We start from the raw sequence: 24,581 nt of genomic DNA, 5'->3' as shown, positions 1-24,581 counted from the left end.
CAGGATTTAGGAAAGGAGGCAAATACAAATATCCTTCTCCCTGGTAGGAACCTCACTGCTCGTTCCTTTGGGATCGTAATTTGTTACGAATCCAGAAAGGATAAATAATCCATCCAGGTGGTTCTAGGGATGTTCAGGACGACATTCCCAGTGGAACATGTCCAAGAGAAGGCATTGGGGAGGCATCCTGATTGCATGAAGCTCATCTTTAGCTGCTTGCATCCAGGATCTTTGTTTTTTGGTCTTTTTCTCATGGGTTAGGACGTTCATGAATATGTGAAAGATCTGCTTTTTGAATCGGCTCAACACGCCAAACCAATTTTCCACATTCCCCTGTTTCTATTGTTTTACTATTCCTATTACTTCCACAACTAGTAAATTAAAGAACAGGGTAGCTACTTTCCTATTTACCTTGCTGCTACCACCACCGACTGTCCCTGTCCAACCAGGGTGAAGGCGTGAGGCACCTCGGACTCTGCCTCCGCCGTGGAGTCCTCTGGGCATTCTGGGAAGAACACAAAGGAGCAGAACTAGACAAGGAGCTCCACAAATTGGTGATGGGACAGCAGGCAACAAAAATAGACAGAGACAGCGTTAGATCATCCTGAAATAACATGGATATGGGCTCTCAGCTTTTGGTTGTCTCTGACAGTGTGTGTATTTTCACAGTAAACATTTTGCAGTAATGACAATCTGGTGACAGCCAGTCAGCACTTACTGTCATGGTAATAGCTCCCGTGCACTTTCTGATTGTTGTCATCCTCTAACTTACTGTTATCAGTCATTAAACTGTGCAAGGAAACAACATCCGATGTGGGACCATTGAAAACTATTACAGTAGCATATAAATAATCTGTGTATGTCCTGCATCCACTTCTCCATCTCTGTCAGCGAACTAGGTAGCAAACCTGGAGTGAAAGCAGGAACATGTCACTCTGCCTCGAGGTTATAAACTGAGATTACTGCTAACAACAACAAGTAATTGGGAAGATGTGTGTTCTTCATTCAGCTTTTCTGAAAAATATTCACTGCTGAAACTCTCCCCCATTGTGTCATCAGCACAGGATGGAACTGGATGAACTCCTGAAAAGGCAGAAAAGTAAAAAAAATTATTTTAAATAAATTGAAAAGCTGGGCAAATATTTTTCACCATGTCAGCAATTCAGACAAGATCCAGCTGCTGAAGATTGTCAACAGCTCAAAGTCCTTCTAAGATGGCAAAGAAATGAACTGTTAAAATAAATAACATGAAAGAGAAGTGGGCACAGGTCCACCACTCAAAACACCTGCCAGAGCAGCTGGGATTTATAAATGCAGCTGGATTTACACTTGGATTTATCTTCTGATCAAAAGAAACATGGAGACTGAAACAAAATGTTTGATCACCTCTGCAGTCCCTGAATGACAGCATGAGTTTAGTGTTATAACAGCAACATCAATCTGGCTTCAGTGAAAAGTGGAAGAAACACACAAAGACAAATAAAGGGAAACACTTATGTTAAAGTTTACTTTAAGATACATTTTTCCAACAAGGCAGTTCAAATGCCTTCTCCAGCATAACACAATAATCAATTATGAAACAATTTGTAAACCCTTGGGACATGCAGGAGGCTGCAGCAAAGTGCAAATATGAGGATGGAACCTCAGACTGCTGGGTTTCCTTTGGGATCGATGTTAACATGTTCACCTTCCAGAAAGGATAAATAATCTCCATCGCTGGTGGTTCTAGGGATGTGCATTGGACGACACAAGGAAAAAAATAGTGGAACATGTCCAAGAGAAGGCATTGGGGAGGCATCCTGATTGCATGTCAGTGCTCCCTTATCTGCACTCCTTTTGATACAAAGTGGCTCCAAACGCCAGTTCATTGAGCTCCTCACCCTTGATGGGTGAGCTAAGCTCCTCTATGGAGGAAGCTCATCTTTAGCTGCTTGCATCCAGGATCTTTGTTTTTTGGTCTTTTTCTCATGGGTTAGGACGTTCATGAATATGTGAAAGATCTCTTTTGGATATTATCCAAACCAATTTTCCACATTCCCCTGTTTCTATTGTTTTACTATTCCTATTACTTCCACAACTAGTAAATTAAAGAACAGGTTTAGCTACTTTCCTATTTACCTTGCTGCTACCACCACCGACTGTCCCTGTCCAACCAGGGTGAAGGCGTGAGGCACACCCCACTCTTCCTCGCTCTCTCTGATCTGGAAGAACACAAAGGAGCAGAACAAGACATTAAAGAGCTCCACAAATCTGGGACAGCAGGCAACAAAAATAGACAGAGTGGGAGAGGAGGAAGGAGAGAGGATAAAAAGGAAATGTACGTTCTGGTTGTCCTGACAGTGTGTGTATTTTCATGTAGCAGCTCCTTTGCAGTAAACTTAAACAGATCTGGTGACATCTCCTCTGCACCAAAATACTATTCTTCTGTGATTTCTGCCCGATGCACTTTGAACTGATTGACTCTTCAACCTGACCCTTCTAACCTGTCTTTTGTGTTTCTTGGTCTTCACTGATGTCATCTTAAAAAACTTCTGAACCTTTCACAGAACACTTCTGAATTGGTTGATGTGGATTTGCTTCACGGATGTCAGAATAAAATGGGGATGAATGAAAGAAACTTCACATGTTATTGATTTTAATAATAATAATAATAATAATAATAATAATAATAATAATAATTATAACGATCTGCCATTTACTCTTCACATCAAAATAATTCCGATTTTAACTCAACTTAATTTATTCAAAGGAGATCCCCAGAACAGCTATTACAGGGAAAACCAATAAAATTTGGTGTTCCACCAGCAGGGGTCTCCCTTGAGTATGAAATCACCCACACAGGATTGTGGGCTATTAGTGATCTAAATACTGTACTCAGTAAAATTATTGGTGTGTGCATGTCTTAAAAGCTGGGCAAATATTTTTCCTGTTATAATTCAGACTCACGCGACCAGACACCACAAGATTGTCAACACCGAGCAAGTCCTTCTGTAGCTCCAGGAGCTTCTGGAGGTTCTCCATCTTGAGTAGACTCCCCTGGAGCTGGTCCACCACCTCAGAAACACCTGCCAGAGCAGCTGGAGAACAACAACGCATATCCCATAACTACTGCTAGATTAAACCAGGAAAAAATGCCGACTGAGTTTCTAAAAGCTCTGGTCACCTCTGCAGTCCCTGAAGTCCTCATGAGTGGCTGGGTAGTGTTTGCACAGGCGCTCAAACTCATTTTGTAGAATGAGGCGGTGATCTCTTTTAAAGTGAAGACATTCAGGGGGATGTAGCACACTTTTTGCAGCTCAAAGTCTCTGCATAAGTTTTCCACCCTACGGGACGCTTTGCACGCCTTCTCCAGCTCAAGGAGGATGTCAGAGTGCTTGTGCATGTTTGTTGTCAGAGGCTGCAAGCATGAAGTGCAATACATGAGGATGATAGACTGCTGGGTTTCAAAAGCATCGATGTTAACATGAGGTCAGGTCACCTTCAAAGCTTGAAGGTTTTTCAGCATCACATCTCCAATGCGCTGGTAGTCTCCTTTAATGTGCATTGAATTTCAAAATTATAGTACAGTTTTCTCTCCAGGTGCTTCAGAGCAAAGTCATGCGCCAGGGTAGCAGACAGATCTCACTGATTCACTTCCATGTATTTCTGATAAATTTCAGACCTTGGCACACACTTTTTTATCTCATCGCTGTTAATACTGTGAGTGAGGTAGAGATATGAATGGCGGACAAATAGCCCTCTCATATGCTTCATTTTCGAATATGTATTACGGTTCCACGGAAACAGTTTTTGCCATGCTTTTTTTAGTCAAACTGGCTGGCTCAAACAGAGAATTGTCTCCCCCTGGATGTCTCACTCACAGCTGGCAGAGAGGATTATTTACCATGGCAACGGAACCCAGAGCAGGGAGAGCTGCTGAGGACTTCAACGATCACTGTAGTTCGAACTACTAGTTCAGTTAAAACAGAGGAGGACTGAGATGGCCTTTAGAAAAACTTGCTGCTATGGGCTGTATATAACTAATTTAACCCTGTCACTGTTACACATGGGATGAGTCTAGCCCTTTGAAATGAAGCTTACTGAAAATTTCAAAATAAAAGCCCTTGAAAATTTTTACATCAGGTCATTGCTTTTTTGAGCGTTATATGACTGATTTAATCCAATGACTGTTACACATGGGATGACTTTGACCCTTTCAAATGAAGCTTAACAAAAATTTCAAAATAAAAGCCTTGGGAATTTTTACATCATGTAATTGATCTAATTGGCTTTATGTGACTGGTTTATCAAAACCACACTTACACAATGGATAAGTGTGGGCATTTAATATGAAGCTTACTGCAAATTTCAAAATAATCACAGAACACTTCTGAATTGGTTGATGTGGATTTGCTTCACGGATGTCAGAATAAAATGGGGATGAATGAAAGAAACTTCACATGTTATTAGCAGCTTAAATAAGCTATTTTCTATTTTTCAGACTTATTAGCCATGTTTAGTATACTTAATGGAGTAAGTAAATGACAGTAAACATTCTAATGATACCCCACATGCTACTGAAAGTATTTATGCTTATATTAGCATATTTGCTCATTTTAGCTAATGCACTTGCTTTATCATACTGAATGTTGCATGTCCAGCTTACTTAACATTCTTGTGATTCTCCACATGCTATTGATTACATTGCAGCTTTCTTTAGCATTGATGCAAATTGTTAGCATCAGAACGCTGGGTCCAAACCGACGGGCACACTTTGGCAGGCCCCAGTTAAATTTCTTCAGGAATTTTCTAGTTTTAATAAATACACTTGTGTTTAAAAGAGATTCATCTATTCATCTATACCAGATAGATTTCCAATGACGTTCACAACAGTTTCACCTTTATATTTGTATACGCAAAGTCAAAAGCAAAAGACATATGTAGGCCAAGGAGATTTGCATTCACATCTGACTGTAGTTCTTATGAGTGGAGTATAGTGCGCTATCACTTTAAGCTTTCGTGTGAAGTTCTAGCATCGGACAATCGCCAGTAAACGCTTGCAAATTGTAACAGCTTGACTGTGTTTATGCATCACAGGCTCCATGTGGGGCTGTGTTTGTGCCCAATAAAGCACATCAGTCAGCACAAACCCACAGGAAAGCACAGGCCAGTATTTTTGGAGCAACGGAGATGGTAGCTGGTTGGGTTGCTACAAAAAAAAAAAATTCTGATAAATTGGACCAAATCCAAACTGCATTCTGAAGCCCTCAAATAAGATCTTGGGTGTAGTTCAAAAGTGAAATGGGGCTCACCACATAGCCAGCCTCTGCTCCACCTCCCTGAGGAAACCAGTGTGAAACTTGTGGAGCGGCTCAAAGGTGGAGAGAATGGTGTTCTTCAGGGAGTCAGGGGTCGCCTCGTCTTGTTCCACCACACTCTGGAAAGACTGGAAAACACATATTGCAAAGCAGATTAACACATGGGAATAGATTTTACAGTCTCACTGTTAAATGAGACTGTAAAATCTTGAATAATTAAGTCTCAGGTATTTCATCACAAAGGTTGACTCCCTCCACAGTTTCTCCATCAGATTCAAGTGGGGACTCTAATTGGGCCTCTGAAAATTGTTAATACCAATGTTTATGTGTTAGCATACTAACGTTAATTTTAATACGTTTACTTTACCGTCAGCATTCTAGTGTCAACATGCTCTTTAAGCTCAAGCAGCGTAGCAAGTCAAACTTTAGCTACAAATAAAAACATACATGTATATCTCCAGTCTTTCCTCACTGATCTGATTAACTTTCCACAAAGCCTCATTCTCTATAATTCTCTGTTTTAATGATAATTTTATCACCAATATAATCAGTTGTTTATTCTGTTTAATTACTTCAGCTAATAATTTATTTAATATATTTCTGTAGTGCGTTTTTTATCCATCCTCCTGATTTCTGTAAAGACCTTCGTGTTACACTTGACTGAGTAACAAGTGCTCTATAAATCAAGTTAGATTACACAAACTCGCTTAGGATGATTACAGAAACTTTCTTCCAGAATCACTTTATCTGTGTTCCTGTTGATGAACTTTAGCTTTGCGACAACTTCTAAATCCTTCACTTTGAATCCTTCAGGTTGAAAAGAAGAATCAATAGTCATTCTTACCCACTTGGTTCATTAAGACGGTTTGGTGGCAAAAGAAGCATGTTTTGTGTAGCAGAACGGACTGAGAGCAGCTTCATTCAGAAGCTCTAATAGGAAAGGGAAATGGGCTGTTGGAAAAGTAAGTGTTTCTTTATAAGGGTAGAAAACAAAGCTCCAGCTGTTGTTCAGATGACTTCACCCTCAACACCAAAGCAACACCAATCAGCATGTGGGAAGGAGATAGCACATGAACATATACAGTTAAATGATTAAAATAATTCAAGCTAAATGTGAGTAAAACATCCAAAATGAGAAAAGCTACCACTTTCCTCATGTGATAAATCAGGCAACAAAAGACCGTCCCCAATTACAGTTGAAGAAGCAATACACACGTTTAATATCCTGTTTATCTGCCAGCTTTACTTTGAGACGGTATCAAACAAAGCTGGGTGTGCACGCTTGTATCCAGCCAATAAAATCCGAGAGAATCGAATAAATAAGCACACAGGGGGAACACACTGCTAAATCCAACATCCTCTTTAAACACAAACACAGTTTAGTATTCACCACCTTGTGTGACATGGATAAATGCATTTCAGAGCTCGGGCGTGGGGAATGAATAAAGAATGAAATCGCTTCTGCCAAAGTGTTTGTGTGTCACTGCCCATCTCTGTGATTCGGTGGTCGTGTTGCAACGAAGCTGCTAACCCAGAACAAAGAGAGTGCTTCTCCCCAAGCAGACGAGCATATGGGAGAGACCAAACAGCAGAGAGGCATGCTGATGTGTGCTCATCTTACCACAGTCACCACCTCCAGGTCCTTCAGATATGTCCTCTCTGTGGTCAGCAGCTCTTTGGCGATGAAATAGGCTCGATCAGTGGGAAACCTCTGGATAGCAAACATCAGAAAAGACATTGAAAAGGTAGCAGCACCTGTTTTTAGTTAGATTCATCAGGACATATAAGCGGACATGTAAAGTACCTTGTGGTTTGTGTTATAAGCACAAACTAACATGTGCTTAATTCGGATTTCATGCAATTGACCAACGCAACCTAGAGCCTGATCATGACATGAGAAGAAATAATGCATGGGTCTTATTTTTGTTTGAAATAGAAATCTAAAAAGAATAATCCATTTTAAATTCAGCCGTTTTTACTTTGATACCTCCAAGTCCAGTATACAACCGTAAAGGTCAGAGTTAAATATGAAAAGAAGTTGTAAACAGGAGTAGCCTGAGAAATATATTCTTTAGTTTTGAACATTTCAGGAAGAACTGTTCAACCAAAGTGGCAAGAGTACACCGTAGCCGCAAACCTAGCAAGACATGGATTTTAATACCATTCATTAGAGGAGGAGCCAAGAGGCTCACAGTGACTCTGGGGGAGCTGCAGAGGTCCACAACTTAGGTGGAAGACTATTGACAGGACAACAGGTCGGGGAGTGCAAAATTGTGGACCTAATAGAAGACTGGCAAAATGAAAGCCAAAAGTGGTCACACTGCCAAATACCCTGGAAACATCATCCCTATGGCAAAGCGTCAGGTGGTTGGAATGCTTTTTTTTAGGGATACTGTTTTAAAGCACATGGAAAGATGGACAGAGCAAAACTACAGAGCAATCCTGGTAAAACGTTTTTTGAGGCTTTAAAGGTTTGAGAGCTTAGTTTACAAACCTTTCTCCGGACCTCATCTTCATCGTCGGTGCGAATGCTGCAGGCGTCGTTGAGTAGCGGGCTGGTCAAAGGCGAAGGCTGACGGCCATCAAGACTGTTGCTGCACAACTCCAGGGACTTCTGACCGTTCACCATCCCATGGGGGTGTCCGGACGGCGGAGGGCTGTGGGGAGCCAGACCTGATGTGAAGCCACAAAAAAAAAAAAAAAAAAAATCCAGAGGGAGGAAGGAAAGTATCAGTTTGTTAATCTAGAAATACAGGGATATAATTGAGCTGAGGAAAAGATTCTTCATTTAAATAATTTTAGCCCAGACGGGTGCAATTTGCCACATTGTAGGAAGATAACTGAATTTGACATTTAATGTATTTTCACCATTTGAGGATAACATTTAAACCAAATCAGATGACGGAGTGCTAATGAAATCCAAGCGATTTGACAGTCCACTAATGCTAAATCGTAAATGCAGTGAGGCAGAACTGGTAAGGGGGGTTTGGTTTAGAGAAAGCAAAGGAATAAAAAAAAAAGAATCAGTCATGACTCACTTTGAATTCACGACAGCCGTTTTACACCACGTCAGTAAAGGGACAAGCTGACACATACAGCAGGCTGATCGAGAAGAACCACTTAACTACTGTCATCTGCTCCGACAACACTCACTCAGCTTACTTACTATATTGTGGATGCAACACGCCCATCTCCCTCTCTGTCTCTCTCTGTGTCATCATCAGCAGGAATAAAACAGAACGCAAACTGGTTTAAGAACTACCACCTCAATAATGAGTCACATAAACATCTGCACGGATGATACAAACGAGTGTGAAATAACAATTTCACAAAAACTAGAGGATTAAAAGGATCTAATATGTACTATTGACACCAGACTTTACAAAACAAACACCAACGGCAATCAAGGACCAGAAAAAAATATGAAATAGCAATCATAAAAAAATGCAAACTGATCTTGATCTGATTTCTGTCGGTTCGGGGAATATTTTCACAGCTACAGATGAAAACATTACAGAGACAAGCGTTTGCAAATCAGTTTAAAGCCTAATTTCACCATGCGACAGAGAGCTGTAAAAATGTTTTATATATTGTTTATTAGGTTGCTTTTAATAGCCTAGATTTACAGCCACATCCTCCGATCACACGCTGCACACAGGAAATGAACAGATTAATTACAGCAGAGTGAAAGATAGAGCAACATGCATATTACAGTACATACAGCAGAGGACATGCAGGTAGGACAGAACAGGATTATGTGCATCAAACCACCGTCCTGGACTTTGAACACACCCTGAAGGACACCAATGGTTGAAAACACACACATACACACGTACACGCTGCATGCACACGCCTACACACAAACAGTCTTTCCCATAAAGCTGGGACATGCAAAGATGGATGTTAGATGGGTTAGTGCTCCTCATAAGGTTCCCGGTTCTGCAGTGATCTGGTTGTTTACTCATGCTGCATCAGTGACGGGTATAGAAGCAGGCAGCTAATTGAACCAAGCCTGCAGTGCTTTGCAAAGGTTTTAATATCCCTTGATATTTCTCAGATTTTGTCAAGTTAAAACCACAAACCTTAACATATATCAATGGATTTTATGTAACAGACCAACATGTAGTCAACTGATTGTGTGCATAGTTGTGAAGTGGAAGGAGTAAGAGAAGCACAAATGTATGCGACTGATTCTTGATTTTTCTTGTAAGAAAATGTAAAACCATGCATCCCTTATTTTCCTTCCATTTCATTACGCACTACTTTGCATACTTGTGTATCTCATAAAATCACCATCTGTTTCTATGCCAGAGCTAAAAATATCAAGGAGCACCACAAAAAGCAGCCTGCTATGATGGATGAACCCAGAGGCTTTATACTTTAAGGTAATGTTGCCCTTAAAGTGTCTTTCACACAAACATACTGTCAAGGTCTTGTTTCCCTGCTTTGAATTAATCTAATGGTGAGTCAGGTGATCAGATCACTGCAGAAGAGGGAACCCACAGAGTAAAAAACTGTGCTTCCCCCTCCACACAGCACAGAAAAGCACAGATGAGGGGAAAAAAAAAAAAACTAGCTTCATGCAGACAGTGAACATTGGACACAAAAAAAAGGAAAACACATGTATAACAAGGAGATTATTCCAAATTGAACCACGAGAAAAAAAGACACAAGTGCAAAAAAGTGCAGTGCCATTTTTGCAAACTCTGCTTAGTGACTATTGCAAAAAAAACACACAAAAAAAACAAACAAACATGCAAGACAATGAAAAATTATCTTATAGCACACATTTACATTCACCAAAACCTGATCAAGTCCTGCTCATCACTTGCACATTACATCTATTTTACTTGTTGCTATGAGGTATATTTAGCATATTGCTGACATTTCAATACAAGACAGGACTCAAACTATTTAAAGTTTGTTCCAGATTAGTAAAGAACAATTGACTCTGTAAACAAATACTAAATACAAATCAATTGTAGAAATTTTTTGCAGGATTTCATTGGATTCTGCACCCTAGTCAGACAGAATACCTGTTAGATAGCTACAGATAAATGTCAATTCAGTCTTAACTGATGACATACCAGTTCTAAAATCAGAACAATACAGTGCCTTGCGAAAGTGTTTAAATCTATTAAATCTGTATATTTTGTAATGACAAAACCACAAACTTAATTTGACTTGAATTTTAGATGATGAACCAACAAAAAGCTGCACATAATTTAGAAGCGAAAGGAAAAAAACCCATCTGGTTCCCAATATTTTTACAAATAAAAAGAGAATATCTAGAATTTAGTTGACTTGTGAAGGGATACGTGAGTTTGCATCAAATTTGAAAACAGACATCTGCCATACTTTTCACTTTTCTTCTTATTGAACCAATTAATTTATCATTTGGTGACTTTGACAGGCAGTTAGTTAAAATAGATTTTATTTAGGCATATTAGAGGATGGGGGGATGAATACAAATGCATGCACACCTTTTTTCAGATAGCATCTGTAATAAAAATATTGAGAACTCTCGATTGTTTGGCTTCTGCTTCACAGTTTTGCACTACTTCATGTTGGTTTACAGCATGAAATCTCGGAAGATTTTGACATTAAGGTGAAAAGGTTAAACAGTTATGAATACTTTTGCAAGGCACTAAAAAAGCCATTGATTATATTATACATGTGATTATAGACAATAATAGACAGATATCTTACTGACAGCAGTTAAAAGGCACTGAAAAGGCAATTTTTTGCAACTTTCTTAAAAGTCAACATTTTCGCCTTTCATTTTGATATAATCAGTACCACATTTTCTACGGTGCACAATAGGTAACTATTCAGTGTGGCAACCTAACAAGGCAGCTGTGAGTTTCTGTTTTGACATCATAAAATAATTCAGAAACAAGTGAATCTTTGAAATGCAGAAGAAAACTTTCCTACACAACAAGGATTCCTAGGTACAAGCTTCAGACTCCCTTCTCAGGTTTGTTAATGTGTCAACAGCTGAAAATCTGTTCGCCTTCCTCATCACTAAAATTATGGCATCCATCCTCATCCTCTGCCTCCTCCTCCAGCTGGAGACTCCCAAAGGAGAATTTGCTTCTTGGTATAGAAGAGCTAGCCTCCACCGTACTGTTGCTGCAGTTTTCTCTGTCCTCTCCCTCAGACTCACTTGACTCTGACCCACTGGTGGTGGAGCCCTCACACATTTGCACTGCCTCCACGTGTTTGACTCCGACCTGTCCTAACCGTTTCTTTCCGGCCCGGAACCTCCCTGGTGCCGTGAGGCCATTGGCCGTCATGCGGCGCTCCAGAGCTGCCATGCGCTCGGCCCGAGATATAACCGGGCGTGAACCTGGCCCTGAAGGGTATGCACCCTGCTGTGGGTCTGCACACGAGGTGTGATGTAATTTCTGGAGATTGTGTAAGAGAGGCGATCGGCTCGGGTGGGGGGAGCATCTTGTGTCATTAAACAGGGGGGGCATGTAGCCATTCTGCTCAGTGTGAGTGAGAGAAGGTCCTCGGTGGGAGGGTTTATTGGCAGGATTGGAGACAACACTCCTTGAGCCAATCATATGTTGACCTGGGAGGGGGCTGCTGCTCTGCCTCTCTCCGTTATGGCATCTGATTTTCCCCACTGTGCTGTAACCAGGACTAAGGTCAAACTTTGGACGGGCCTGCGTGAGAGACCAATGTGGCTCACGGTTCATGTTGAGCAAAGGAGATTCTCTGTACTGCATCTTACCCAGTAAATGCTCCTGCTGGGAACCTGAACCCCGACACAAATTGAAGTCCTCACCATAACTCTGATTTGTTCTGCTGGCCTGCTCCCTTCCCATGTTCAACTCACTATCTACACAACTGTTGGCTGAGCTGCTGCCTTTGGCAAACCAAGATGCTGGACCTTCGCTCGGATGTTCTGGGGACATCTGTCGTGTTGACCCTCTTGATTCCTCAGGCTTGGAAACGGACTCCTTTCTGTCTTCGTGGCCGTTTCTTTGATGGTTTGGGCTCATCTTTGAAGTTCGTGAAGCTGCTGGGTCTTCGGCACTGACGAGCACCGACTCCTTCCAGTGACGCCGAGGAGGAGAAGAAGAGGAGACGTTCTCAGGAACACCACTCTGAGAGTTGGAAAAAAGAAAAGAGTTTCAGAAATTGCGTAATTAATAACAACTGAGGATTTTAAGTCAATTCCTCCTCGCCTGAAAATATTCTGTTAGTTCCTTGTGCTTGACTAAATACATTGGATGTACGTTTAAGTGATCAAATGTTCAGAACTCAAACACCAAACACCAAAATAAAATTGATGTTGCTAATTTAGCATCAGTCACAATGATATGTTATGATATTGAGAAGAAATAAAGAAGCAAAAATAAACATAAATGGCAAAAAGACCAGTAAACATTTATGTTAATACCTTCTACCCCAAATCTTAATGTATTTTATTATGGTTTAATGTGATAGACCAGCACAACGTGATGGAAACTGTCACTTTTTTGAGTCTTGGCAGATTGTCAACTGGACTTTTATACAAAAAGCAATATTTATGATACTAATTAGTTTGTTGACATTTACTGAGTTGTTCCCATATCCCCAAACTAGTGCACAATTTTCCACAGCAGACTCACAGACGCTCAATTCCCTGCTCCCTTCAGAGTCAAGGTAAAACTACCTTGATATAGTCAGTGCACCCATTAGAGCCTTAGCAACCTTTTTTGTTAAAAAGATGAAAGTAAAGTTATTGTAAGGAGGTATTTTTCTTGTGCAACAGATGAACAGGAAAGGATGTCGATAAGTCAGTATATAAGCTGTACAACAGGCAGGCGTCCACAAAGCCAACCTGAACACTCAGATGTTTATGTGGCATTTTAAAATGTCAATAACACTTCTACTTCCACATCAGCGAAAGTTTGAACATGGTGGAGAGCAGATGTTAAGCTAAATTATTAAAGTACCAATTGCACAATTGCTTCTCTATTTAGTAGAACTGTGTTGAGGGGATGGATAAATGTGTAAGGTTAAGCTTCGTATTTGGGAATAAAAGTAAAACGTCGTCCACATTTTGATGTTAATAAACAATGTTAATTTAACAAGTTAACAATTGTCTATGAAGATGTGTCAAGATAAAACAAAACAGACAGGGTCCTGATTCTGTCTACCTCGCATGACCCTGACAAATATTGGAAAAACCCCTAAAGAAACCAGAAATCACAGCAACCTTTCCAGTTTGATAATTACAAAGTAAATGTTTCATAGAAATCACTCCGAGGAGTAAAAAATAACTTATTTTATTCTCCGTTTTTCAGCACAGATCAATCTATTTTATTGTTTTCGAAATGGCTGATGTTTTTTTTCAATAATTTCATGGGGACAAAATGTATAAAGACAAAATAAATATGTTTACAACTGTTGGAAAGGTTCCATCTTTAATCAAAATGTAATAAAACCATTGTCATTGTTTTCATTATTTATCAATAATCACCTAAAAATATTGAATGTTTATCTTTGTATTGAGCTGGAATTTTAGTATTTTAACAACCCTATTTTATAATAACTTTAGATTACGTATCGGCGGATTCAGGATTCAACTGGATTTGACTTAGACATATTAAAGTAAAATAGGAAAGCCTCCCTTTTTAATCATTTAATATTTCTAAAATTATGCACATTTTATTCTGCTTCAGTTATGCACTGCTTTGTCTTGAACAATCACATATACCCCCTTTAAAATTTACAAACGTTTTTGGTTGTGACGTGACAAAATGTGAAAAAAACTGTGTGAAAAGTGTTGCAAAAGAGTCTTCAGCAGCTCCCACTTCTATTAATTTATATTAAACAACAGGCTGTCAGGCAGAGAACAATGATTTCATCCAACCCAAAACAAGCAAAAAGGTAAGCTTATAAATTCATAGACAATGTTTCTGAATAACTAAAGAGGATTAACACAGGCATATATATATATATATATAAAGCAACAAATAATCTATTGAGTACATTTATTATGCATAGAAAGACTAACTTCTGATGGCACTTCATGGTGGCGAGGAGAAGGCAGCGGCGACAGGCGACTGTTGTGTTGAGCTCTACTGCTGTATCGGACCCGGCTGTGTTTCCTGGCAGATGGGATGATGTAGGTCAGTGTTTTACATCGTGAAAGTCTTTACTTGAACTCAGAATGCCCAGCAAGTGTCTAGACTCTACCTTTCAAATGGGATCTTCTTGAACTCTGATTCCCTCACATAATCAATCACCTGCTTCTGTGTGCGACCGCTGCAGCATTAGCACATGAGAAATAATGAGTGTTTCTACAAGGGCGTTGGTAGACTATGAGGAAAGTTAAGTGCTTGCAGTCCTGCTGAAGAAAAAAACTCCACCTAAATCTGAAGGAAGATCCTCGTGTGAAGAGCATAGGCTTGGGTTTGGGTTTAGGTTCCTCAAAGAGGCGGAAAAAGGCGTGATATTCCACACAGATCTTCCAGAAGACTTTACAGCAATCCCTACTGGCCATCAAAAACTCCAGAGTGTCCTGACAGGAGCTCTGAAAAAATGTTGAGAAAGAATTTACAACTCTGAAGCAATTTGTGTTCTCCAAGTATAATAAAACAACGTACATTTAGATCTGGCCTTAGCTTGATGAGAAAACGTTTTCGCTTGAAGCTCAACTTGCGTATTTTGGACCAGTTGAAGGCGTTGATCCTTGTGTGTGTCTAAGATGGTGAAAAATTGAGCGCTTTTTAAAGCCTTTTCTTTTTTTCTTTTTTTTTGGCAAAGTGAGAATAACTAAGAAACTCAACAAGCAAATTGATGTTCACATTAATGTCTGTGTGAAGCTACCTGGAAGACCAAAACGCCCGTGTGCGCCACAGCCAGACTTAACTTCGAACCTTCCCGATCCTTGGCAGGGTGAAGCCGAATCCCGTAAAAATCCAGCTTCCGAGCAACCTCCAACAACTGAAAATCTGACTCTGCTGGTGACTGACCTCTACAACACACACATAAATGAAAATATTTACAGCTGCTAATGTTTCATCTGTATTTATAAGGAGGGTAGTACCTGTAAAGTACATTCAAAAGCATGATTCTTCGATCATAAAGGTATTGAAAAACACTGTAGATGAAGATGCAAGAAGAAATAGGCAGGTGACCAGAATCAAATAATTTAGGGCTTCATCAATAAGATCGGTTTGTTTGCTGTAATGCCAATAAAGTTTTTTGTAAATAAATTACTTTTTTAAGCAATACCCCCTCTACATTGTTTTGTTATCGTATAAAAAAAAATTGAAACTTTCCATAACGGAAAAAATGTCTTTGTTAAATAAAAAACGAATTATAAATGCAACTCTATCAGGGGTGTGATTAACTTTAGGCTTAAAAGTGTGTGTACACTACACTTTATATTTCACTCACAAGTTCCGAGGGTTGGGTTTTTGAAGAACAAATAGCGGCTGGGGGAAGGAGAAGCAATCCTTAACTGACTTTCCTAATTCTCATCTGTAGATAAGCCTTCCTGTTTCCTGTGTGACACTTAACAAAGGATTCAACTTAACATGGCACCCGGCCACAGGAGCCACAGATATCGTTATCAGCTGTGGTAAAAACCAGCTTCACTGCTACAGCTTCAGAGAGCACTCAGTGCTCACGGCCCACTGTGACGCAGAGGCCACTGAAGTGTTGGCAAAGCTTCTTCTTAAATAAGTTATGAGAAATAGTTGATGGAGTGGCTGAATGGTGTGAGGAGATCTGGAAGGGTTCCAGTAATATACTCCCAATGGCATTAAACTAGATCGAATGAAAAAGTAGTCGGACAAAAAAAAAAAGCCAAGTTCAAATTCACTTCTCTCAAACTTCTGCATCAGTCATCTCTAAATAGAGTAAAAAACTGGGTTTCATCCCACTAACCCAACTAAAGACAGCTGTCTGTGTGGGTGGGTGTGCATGTGTGTGTGCATGCCTGTCACTTGGTGATCTAAAAGAAGCTTATAGTCTCCTTTTGGGACACTGTAGCCTTTTGCTTCATGTTTTTCTTCATCAGGTTAAGAGAAGCTGGTCAAAGTTGTGGAGAGGAAAACCTGATAAAATCTTCTGCAGTTTAAAGACTGCCAAATCTGCAATGAGCTGGTATAGATCAGCTCAAACAAAACTTGAAAATCATTCAAGATTTGATACTCTCCATCAAATCTGACTGCGCATGAGATGTTTTGCACAGAAAAAGGCCAACAAAGTCTCTAGGTGTGCAAAGCTGGAAGACATAAAACCCAAAAGACTTACATTAAGCTGTAAAACAAGTTATAAAAACCTGGCCAATGTAAGATTATACACTGTATGTTGAAGTGCTGTGTGTAGCACTCTGAGAAATAACCCATTCATTCAGTGGCTGCTTTCCTGAATATGTCACTTGAGTAATAAAACAGCCCAGTGGGACAATAACAAAGTCTGCAACAACATTTCCTGTTCACAGCTGAGGAGAATAATGTCTGTTCACCCACTGACCTTGTGTTATTATTTTAACTGTGGTCTAAAGATCACACACTCACATATGCTTTGAGTGAAACTCCATGATTTTGTCGATCAGGGGCATCTGATCCGGAATGTAGTTGTTGTTTAGCAGGTGTGAGCGGCAGTGGCTCTCGTCAAAGTCCCCAATCTCAGCTGAAACCGAAGAAAAAAAAAAAAAAGGACAAAAAATAAAGAAGTCAGCTTTAGAGTTGATGCTCCACGTGGAAAACGCGCAAACACGCTTCGATCGCAACAGGATAAAGAAAGAGGTCCAGATATGACCAGCAATGGAAATGAGTCGTCGCTCTGCTGCAGCTCTGCAAGATTTCATTCAGACATTAGGCCGAGGGGTCTCCATAGCAACACAAAGTTAATCAATTTGAAATGCTGCGGCGTGTGGTGCATGACAATGTTTGCTGATAAGCTGCACATGAAAAGAGCAGCAGTGTATCTATAAAAGACAGTTGTCAGATCTATCACTGTTTTGGTGGCTTGAGCCAAGCGCATAAAACTGCCCTGTGAGCCTCACACTGGATGATGTGGGAGACCATCAGAGCCGCGCTGGTGCCGTTGCACAACATGCGTCCACTGGAGAGATCCTGCTTGATCTGGAGGGCAAACAGGTACCTAGGCACAAAACACAAAAATAGATATCACGTTAACGAGTCTGCAGAGGTGATTGAGGGTTAAAATGAACACAAGATTGAATTTGACACTTTAGGAATTTATCAGTAGAAAAATACTGTTTAAAGAGACAAAGAGGTTTCTCAGGTTACAGGGATCACAGAGTTGCACTCCCATTCATTTGTTGCTTTGTATTATAGGCAAAGAAAGAAAAATGTACTGAAACCTTTTCATTGTTACAAAAACATACAAAGGTGAATTTTGTATGTGCTGTCTAAGTAAATTAAGATGTTTGCTGGGTTGTAGTTTTGAATTGATGCACAAATGCAAAAGTAATAAAACTTAAAAACAACCACAGACTATATAATAATCAATAAATTAAAAAAACGAAAAGAGCATGTATAATCAAGACTTTTTTTGAAATATAATGCAAATAAACACTATTAGGCATAGGTCTTAAATTGATCTTCTGTGGTCCTGAGACATGACTTACGACAGAAAAAAAATTTCTTCAACACAAGCAGCAGGCCCAGAATTTTCTGGAGGGTCTAGATTTCAGTTCTGGCAAAGAGTTAAAGTGTGTTGCTGGAGAGAGGGATGTCTTTGCTATCCTTCCTGCCCAATCTTATGAACGCGGAAGCCACAAGATTAAAGGATTAATACAGTAGTGGCTAATTTGTTGGTGCAACAAGAAGGCTTTCAAGATTAATGACTGGGAAGGGGAACCACAGTTTCAGATAATGGTTTAAAGTAGCAATGTTTTGAAACAAACCTCAGCAAAAACCTCAATCGTTACCATTTCTGTCAGAAAATAAAAAGCAGGCTAGCAACCAAGGTAGTTAAAACTTGACAAACTAATCAGCATGTTCACCACTGATCTTTTGAAAATGGATTTAATCTCAATAAGATCCCAAATATTGAGATCTTATTGAAGTAGAAAAGGAAGCAATATTCATGGAAATGAGCAGGTTTATTCTGGAAACACAATGGACTCCTGCCTAGTCGTTGTATAGAATTTGCAGATTTGCCTCATTACAATTTTTTCTGTGAAACTTCACTCCAAATTATTTATTGAAAATTAGACTATTTGTGGATTTTTTTGTAGAGCACGACTAAAATATTAGAAATAAAATTAAATTTAGAATGGGTTTGCACAACAACTAATAGTACAACTAAAATAGGCCATTACAAGCATTTTTAGTGGCGGTCTCAAGTATTTGCAGATTTTAGCTGCTCTTTAGATGAGTTGAAATATGTTGTTTTAATATGACAAAGGGCTAAAACAATTTTTAAGTTAAGATTATTGAACTGCAATACTCAGTTAATTCTGAAACAGAATAAAAAAATCAAGCAACAAAAAAGTCTAAGGTTAAAAACTACTGAATGTTTATGTTTGAAACAAACAAGACACTAAATGCTTTACATAACAGTAAAATATTATATATTAATGAAAAAATTGTAAATAGAAACAGCTTTCTAATATCTTTCTTATACAAACAGCCAAGCAATTGTCAAAGCTTCATCAGCTGAATGTCAATTTTTTTCTCTGTTCTCTCCTAAAAACATGCAGCACATCCATATCTACAGAACAGAAACCAGAAAAGTCATTAGCTCTACAACGCTAATCTCCAGAGGGCTAAACCAGCGAGATGGCAGCCATGACATTTGAATCCTATAACCTGAAGGGGATAAATCATCATGGAGTCAGGGCCCATGTTTCATGTATGCCTCAGTTACAACAGAGACCTTTCACACTGACATGTATACAAACGTACGTCTCTGTGCCAAGAAGAAGACAAACGCATCCCCCAGATAACGGGAATGAAGAGGATCTGCTCACCTCGTCAGCTCCTCCAGCAGCTGCGCATGGTCAGGGGGGAAAAACTTCACACTGAACCTCAGGGTTGTGTTTTTCGGTCCTGTGTGGAACATTAATAAAAGAGCATTTGCATTTTAAAAGGAGATTATACAGAGCAGTTACTCTCTTCTAAGCTCCAGGAGGAACAAGACTAAACAGAATACTGAAACACTTACGTCGAAGCTGCTTAATAATCGGTTTGATGTGGTCCAACCATACCTGTGAAAGAACAGAAGAGAATTGTTCAAGTGTGAGTTTTTGAACAAATAATGTGAGCAACTTTGAGATGAGGCTTTATTTGTTGTTTATTTACCATCATGCTTTTGTGGTTTTGAAACTCCAGGCCAAAGTAGTCACCTTCAATCAGATTCATGTGGGAGCACACCAGGTCAAATAGCACCTTGCCAGACGCTTTTTGCTGTGAACAAAATCATGTAGGACAACACTTAACACAAAGCAGAAAAGGCAAGCATTTTTTTCCCCCGCTTACAGTATTGCACCTACACACATTTAAAGGATTTTATGAGCTTAAATATATCATATTATTTCTTGTCGACAGAATAAGTCAATATGCCTTGATGCTAAACAGTCACAAAGTTTTGTGATAAGGGACAAACATTTGAAAAAGCTAAAGCAATTATTGTGTTATGAAACAATATTCCAAGCTGTGTTTAATCCAATATTTGAAACAAAACACATTACAAAACAACAACACATCCACTATGACATGGTTGTACCCCTAAACTGACAGGGCAAGCAAGGACAGCAATGAGCAGCATTCAAAAGGCCAATGGGAAATCTGGAGAAGCTGCAGAAATTCACAGCACAGGAGACTATTAGGTGTGCACTCTATAAATGTAGCCTTTATGAAAAAATGACTTTTTTTTTTTTTAATAACTCCATAAGAAGACCTGTTTGCACTTCAACAAAAGCCATTTAAGGTACATAAATAGTAAGGCGCTCAGACCAAATGAAAACAAAACAAGTCGGTCTACTTGCAAAACACTATATGTAATGGAAGATTTGCACAATGTATCCTCATTCCCATTTAGTGGGTTTCCACAGAAAGAACTCTTGTTCTACAACTGGTTCAGTTCATATGCCTCTGAACACTTATTTTTGTTTAGTTCCCATGAGAACCAACTGCAGTTTCCATATGTTTTGGGAATCAAACATGCATAATCAACAGGTGGCATCAGACAACTCGGAAGAAAAGCAGAAGAAAAGTGTAATAGCAAGATAGATCTTGATGCCCTGGATGCATTATTTCCTTGTTTACAGAGGCTCCTTTATGTGCAGCAAAAGAGAATTCAAACTCTCCAGCTGACGCAGAAAAGGCTTCTTTGTATTTGCTGCCATGCTTGTTATTTCTTTGTGTGCAGTTTGACTGGCGCACAATGTGATGTCTCAGGTTTGCACTGAAATACCAGGTATTCCACAATGGCCAACTAGAACCAAACCGGGCACCGGGGAATCTCGTTCTTCTAGAGCAAACACATGACACTGGTTCAAAATCATGCTCGGGAACAGGAATGGGCTCCAAACCGCATCGGTGGAAAAGTTCTGTGAGACATGGGTGGAGGCAGTATTATGCTGTGGGCATGCTTCTCTTCAGGAGGGGGACGGGAAACTGGTCAGAATGATAGTAGGCTAGATGCTAAAGACTTGATACTGGGATTAAAGCTCATCTTTTAACAAACGTCCAGCTAGAGATATAATGGTATGATTTAGATAAAATCAGAATAATGTCTTAAACTGGCCTAGTAAAATCTCAGATTTAAATCCAGCACAGAATATGTGATGAGACTTAATGAGTCTCTTATTTTTTTTTTTTTTGAATGGGCAGAAATAGTAGAGTCTAAAAGTGTGAAGCTGGTAGAGACATGCTGCAAATGAGCTGCAGATTAAACTGCATTAACAGATGGTTTTCAATGTAGTTGTGTTGAAGAAAAATGCACAACAAACTTTTTAAGAACCACTTCTAATTTTACCACCTTACGTATAATCTTGTCTATCCTTGTTCCACTACATAAAATCCTTATAAAAAAAAACAACCTTTAAAAATCCTGAAAATGTTTGTGGCTGTAACACGCCAGTTTATAAACACAAAATAGGTGTGAAAAACTTACAATACCCTATTAGTTACACATTATAAACCAATTTACTGTTTAGAACGTATCACTTTCTGTGTCACAAATCTCTCTTTTGGCTTTTCTGCTTCCATGCTAGTGTTCAAAGAGCCTGCCAAGAATAAGTTTCCATCATGCGTGTTGCAGCCAAAGGGGGTGGGTTGAACCTCGTCTTTGATCCGGATTTTCAGTGTCGCTGCTGCTGATGACGGCCCAGCAGCCTTTGAGGTGGAAATCATATCAGGGTGGGATAAAAAGTTCCTCTGACCACCTCAGTCTTCCCTCAAGCACCACACAAACTTAACTGCACACGTTTGGGCACTGCGAGAAACACACAAACCTCAAAAATCTACCTCAATCAAACTGAGAAACATTCCCACATGGGGTCACATTAGTGTCAGGGATTTTTCCCAACAGTTTTCTGTTACAGACACGGCTTGACTCACAGGCACACACACAACAGGAACACGTCTGCTTGGCTGCTTCCTCGTGACTGGTCTGCACCACCGCACAGCATATCTCAGCTACAGAATGTGAGTGTTTGTAGTAGGAATCCCTCCTGGCTTGATACCGATTCAGAGCGGTGCCTTAATACGTTTCAAGAAAGAAGTTCTTACATGAAAGGACAGGGACATGCTGAGGTGCATGCTAGGACAAGAATTTCTCTGCTGCAGCTAAAGGGAGTTGTCGAATTTTAAATTTAAATGACGCTGCCTGTGTTCCTCTAAATGCTTAGAGAATAAAAACCTAAGCTCTGTCAGCTTAGTCAAAGTGATTACACATCCTCATGTAAATGGAAAACCTTCCCCCAAACAAGACAATCTACCACTTTTTCCCAGCTTGCACAGGGAGTTTTCTACTACTGAGAGCCAGCTGTTCGCATATGGCGACAGAACCAGTGAGGGTGACTGCAGAGAAAAAGGTCACCAGTCTAAACATACATAGATACACACACTGCTTAATGTCCTGAGAGAAAACTGTGTGTAAAAGGCAAAACATAGCCAGAATAAATTCAATGTTTCTTTCATTCAATGCAGTTAAACCACGCATAGATAAGCCATCAGCCTCTCATTGAGGCTCTTGTGTCCAGCCAAGTAATTGTGCCATTGATGGTAAAGAGGCCACACTCTATGCAGAGACAGGTTGGGCAGAAGCTGATTAAAGCTGACCAGCACTTGATTAAATGCAGCTTTTGCATGCAGGAGTCATGTCACTGCAAAGGACAACACAAAAACATTGTTAATGTTGCATCAGTCCATAAGAGTGATGTGTGTGTTGTTACTTATCCAGCGAAAATAAACACAACATTTATGGTGTCACATATTTTCCAGCTATGTAGTGCCGTTTTATGGCTCAATTCAGCAACTCTATCTTCAGTTGTCATGAAGCTGCTGTATATATCAAACGTAACTAAAAGAGATTTGACTTTGCCTTTAAATTGCCTTTTAATTGGACTCCGCCTCTTTAAGGAGCTCCTGCTCTTTCCAACACTCACTCTTTGGCATATCTTCACAACAATGCTGCTCCACGATGCTGTTTACAACAGTACTTATGAGTATAAGTAGTTCATATCTTAAGATCAACAGCTGTGTTGTTCCACCAGGTGTTGCTAATTGCTACTATTCTTAAGGAGCTAAGTTGGGAAGGCACATGCACACACATAGAGCACATGCGTGCAAAGCTAAAGTTACAGGAATTGACACACTAGGGAACGTCCTCTTTAGAGCGTAGCTTAGATAGAGGCCAACAAAAGGAATTAAAAACTATTGTTAGGTACCATTTTGCTAAGTTACCCCATAAGCATAGCAAGAAAAATGGACCAGCACTGCATTTTAGTCTTAATAAATGGAATACATAAATTCAACTCAGTGACTCTTCAACCTCATATATCAAGAACCTAAATATACAAAGGATAATTCTCCACAAAGCACAATGAGAATCATTATCCACAAATGAGTAAATAAGCATTCTCAACCAAGCAAAATTTGTCCAAGAAAACAAACTCGTATATTATATAGATCCATTACACAAATATTTCAAGTCTTTATTTATTGTAATTTTAATGATTCTGTGTCTTGTTCATCATTTGAAACTTACTAAACAAAATCTCGTTTGCTGACAGCACTTTTCAAAGGTCCACATAACCCTTTAACAATGGTGATGTATTTAAACGTATATGTAAACTTTTAACCTATCAGGGTTAAATAAAATCCACAACAAATTGAAGCCACATTTGTTTTTTGTTGTTTGAATTTATGAAGCTGTTTTTGTTTTAGAATTTTACCCTGGAAAACATCCAGATCAAATGCATCAATACCCCAAAATTTATGTAATGTTTGAGATGAATGTATTGCCGAATGGAACTGTAGGGATATAGTTCAATCATCATAAAAAAGAACTGTGACCAAAAGCGTGCATGCCTTGGAGCCTTTCAGCAGAAAGGTTATCGTACATTTTTAAGAAAACATTGCAGCTGACATTTCGTACCGTGTCTGCAATGGCAGCATAATGCCAGCAATCTCCATTGTTATTACCTTTATCTGTAAAAGCATAATAGTCACATGCTCTCATTGAATCAGTAAGTTCAAGGAACAGATGACGCAGTCCGAGTCAGCAGGCATGAGGGAAGCGTCTGTCTGGCCCAATTATGTTTGAACCCAGACTGTCCTACTGTTTACATGTGTCTGCATCGCTACACTGACCTCTGCATGCTCACGCTGACAGAAGATGGCTAAATGAAGATGACAGCAATGTCTACGCACGCCTGCTGGGGTAAACCCGCCCCTCAAAAAGATCTCCCCCTGTACATCCCAATGCTTGTTAGTAAGCTCCAGTCAAGACAAAAATGCGACTATAAAGGTCAGGTGAAAAGTAGCTGTGCTCTCCCTAAACTGCTGCCCTCCAGGAATTGTTAGCATGCTCCACTTCACCCAGAATAACCCAACAACTGGCAGTTCTATCCAAAAATTCAACTGCAGGTTTTGCATTTTGGATTGGGGGAGGGTGCGATGGGTGGCAAAGAGACTGGCAATGCCTTTAGGCTCTAGATAAGATGAAAGAACAAAGGGAGTCAAGTCCCCTTAATAAATTGGTTGTGATGCAGTGGATCAGCTGAAGTTGACAGTGAGAGCAAATGGGGGGAGGGGTTCATTCAGAGTTCCAACCCAATTTTCAATTTTATAA

At 39.7% G+C, this 24,581-nt stretch overlaps 1 protein-coding gene across 1 annotated transcript in view; it reads right to left on the bottom strand.

Annotated features, from left to right (window-relative positions):
- The window catches only part of LOC122840322 (FERM, ARHGEF and pleckstrin domain-containing protein 1-like), a 62,843-nt gene that overhangs the window by 5,397 nt on the left and 32,865 nt on the right, over positions 1-24,581 (bottom strand). The window contains 19 exon segments of the mRNA XM_044132610.1: positions 2,119-2,347; positions 2,886-3,077; positions 3,164-3,247; positions 3,250-3,397; positions 3,479-3,542; positions 5,292-5,425; positions 6,919-7,008; positions 7,792-7,970; positions 11,293-12,412; positions 14,311-14,404; positions 14,493-14,561; positions 14,666-14,829; positions 14,903-14,998; positions 15,126-15,273; positions 16,826-16,940; positions 17,317-17,414; positions 19,252-19,330; positions 19,446-19,488; positions 19,583-19,687. Coding sequence (XP_043988545.1) covers positions 2,119-2,347; positions 2,886-3,077; positions 3,164-3,247; positions 3,250-3,397; positions 3,479-3,542; positions 5,292-5,425; positions 6,919-7,008; positions 7,792-7,970; positions 11,293-12,412; positions 14,311-14,404; positions 14,493-14,561; positions 14,666-14,829; positions 14,903-14,998; positions 15,126-15,273; positions 16,826-16,940; positions 17,317-17,414; positions 19,252-19,330; positions 19,446-19,488; positions 19,583-19,687 — 3,251 coding nt within the window.

The sequence above is a fragment of the Gambusia affinis genome, linkage group LG11 (genome assembly GCF_019740435.1).
Source record: "Gambusia affinis linkage group LG11, SWU_Gaff_1.0, whole genome shotgun sequence".
Taxonomy (NCBI): domain Eukaryota; kingdom Metazoa; phylum Chordata; class Actinopteri; order Cyprinodontiformes; family Poeciliidae; genus Gambusia; species Gambusia affinis.
The sequence above is the reverse complement of the archived record's forward strand: the minus strand, read 5'-3'. Positions and strand labels throughout refer to the sequence as shown.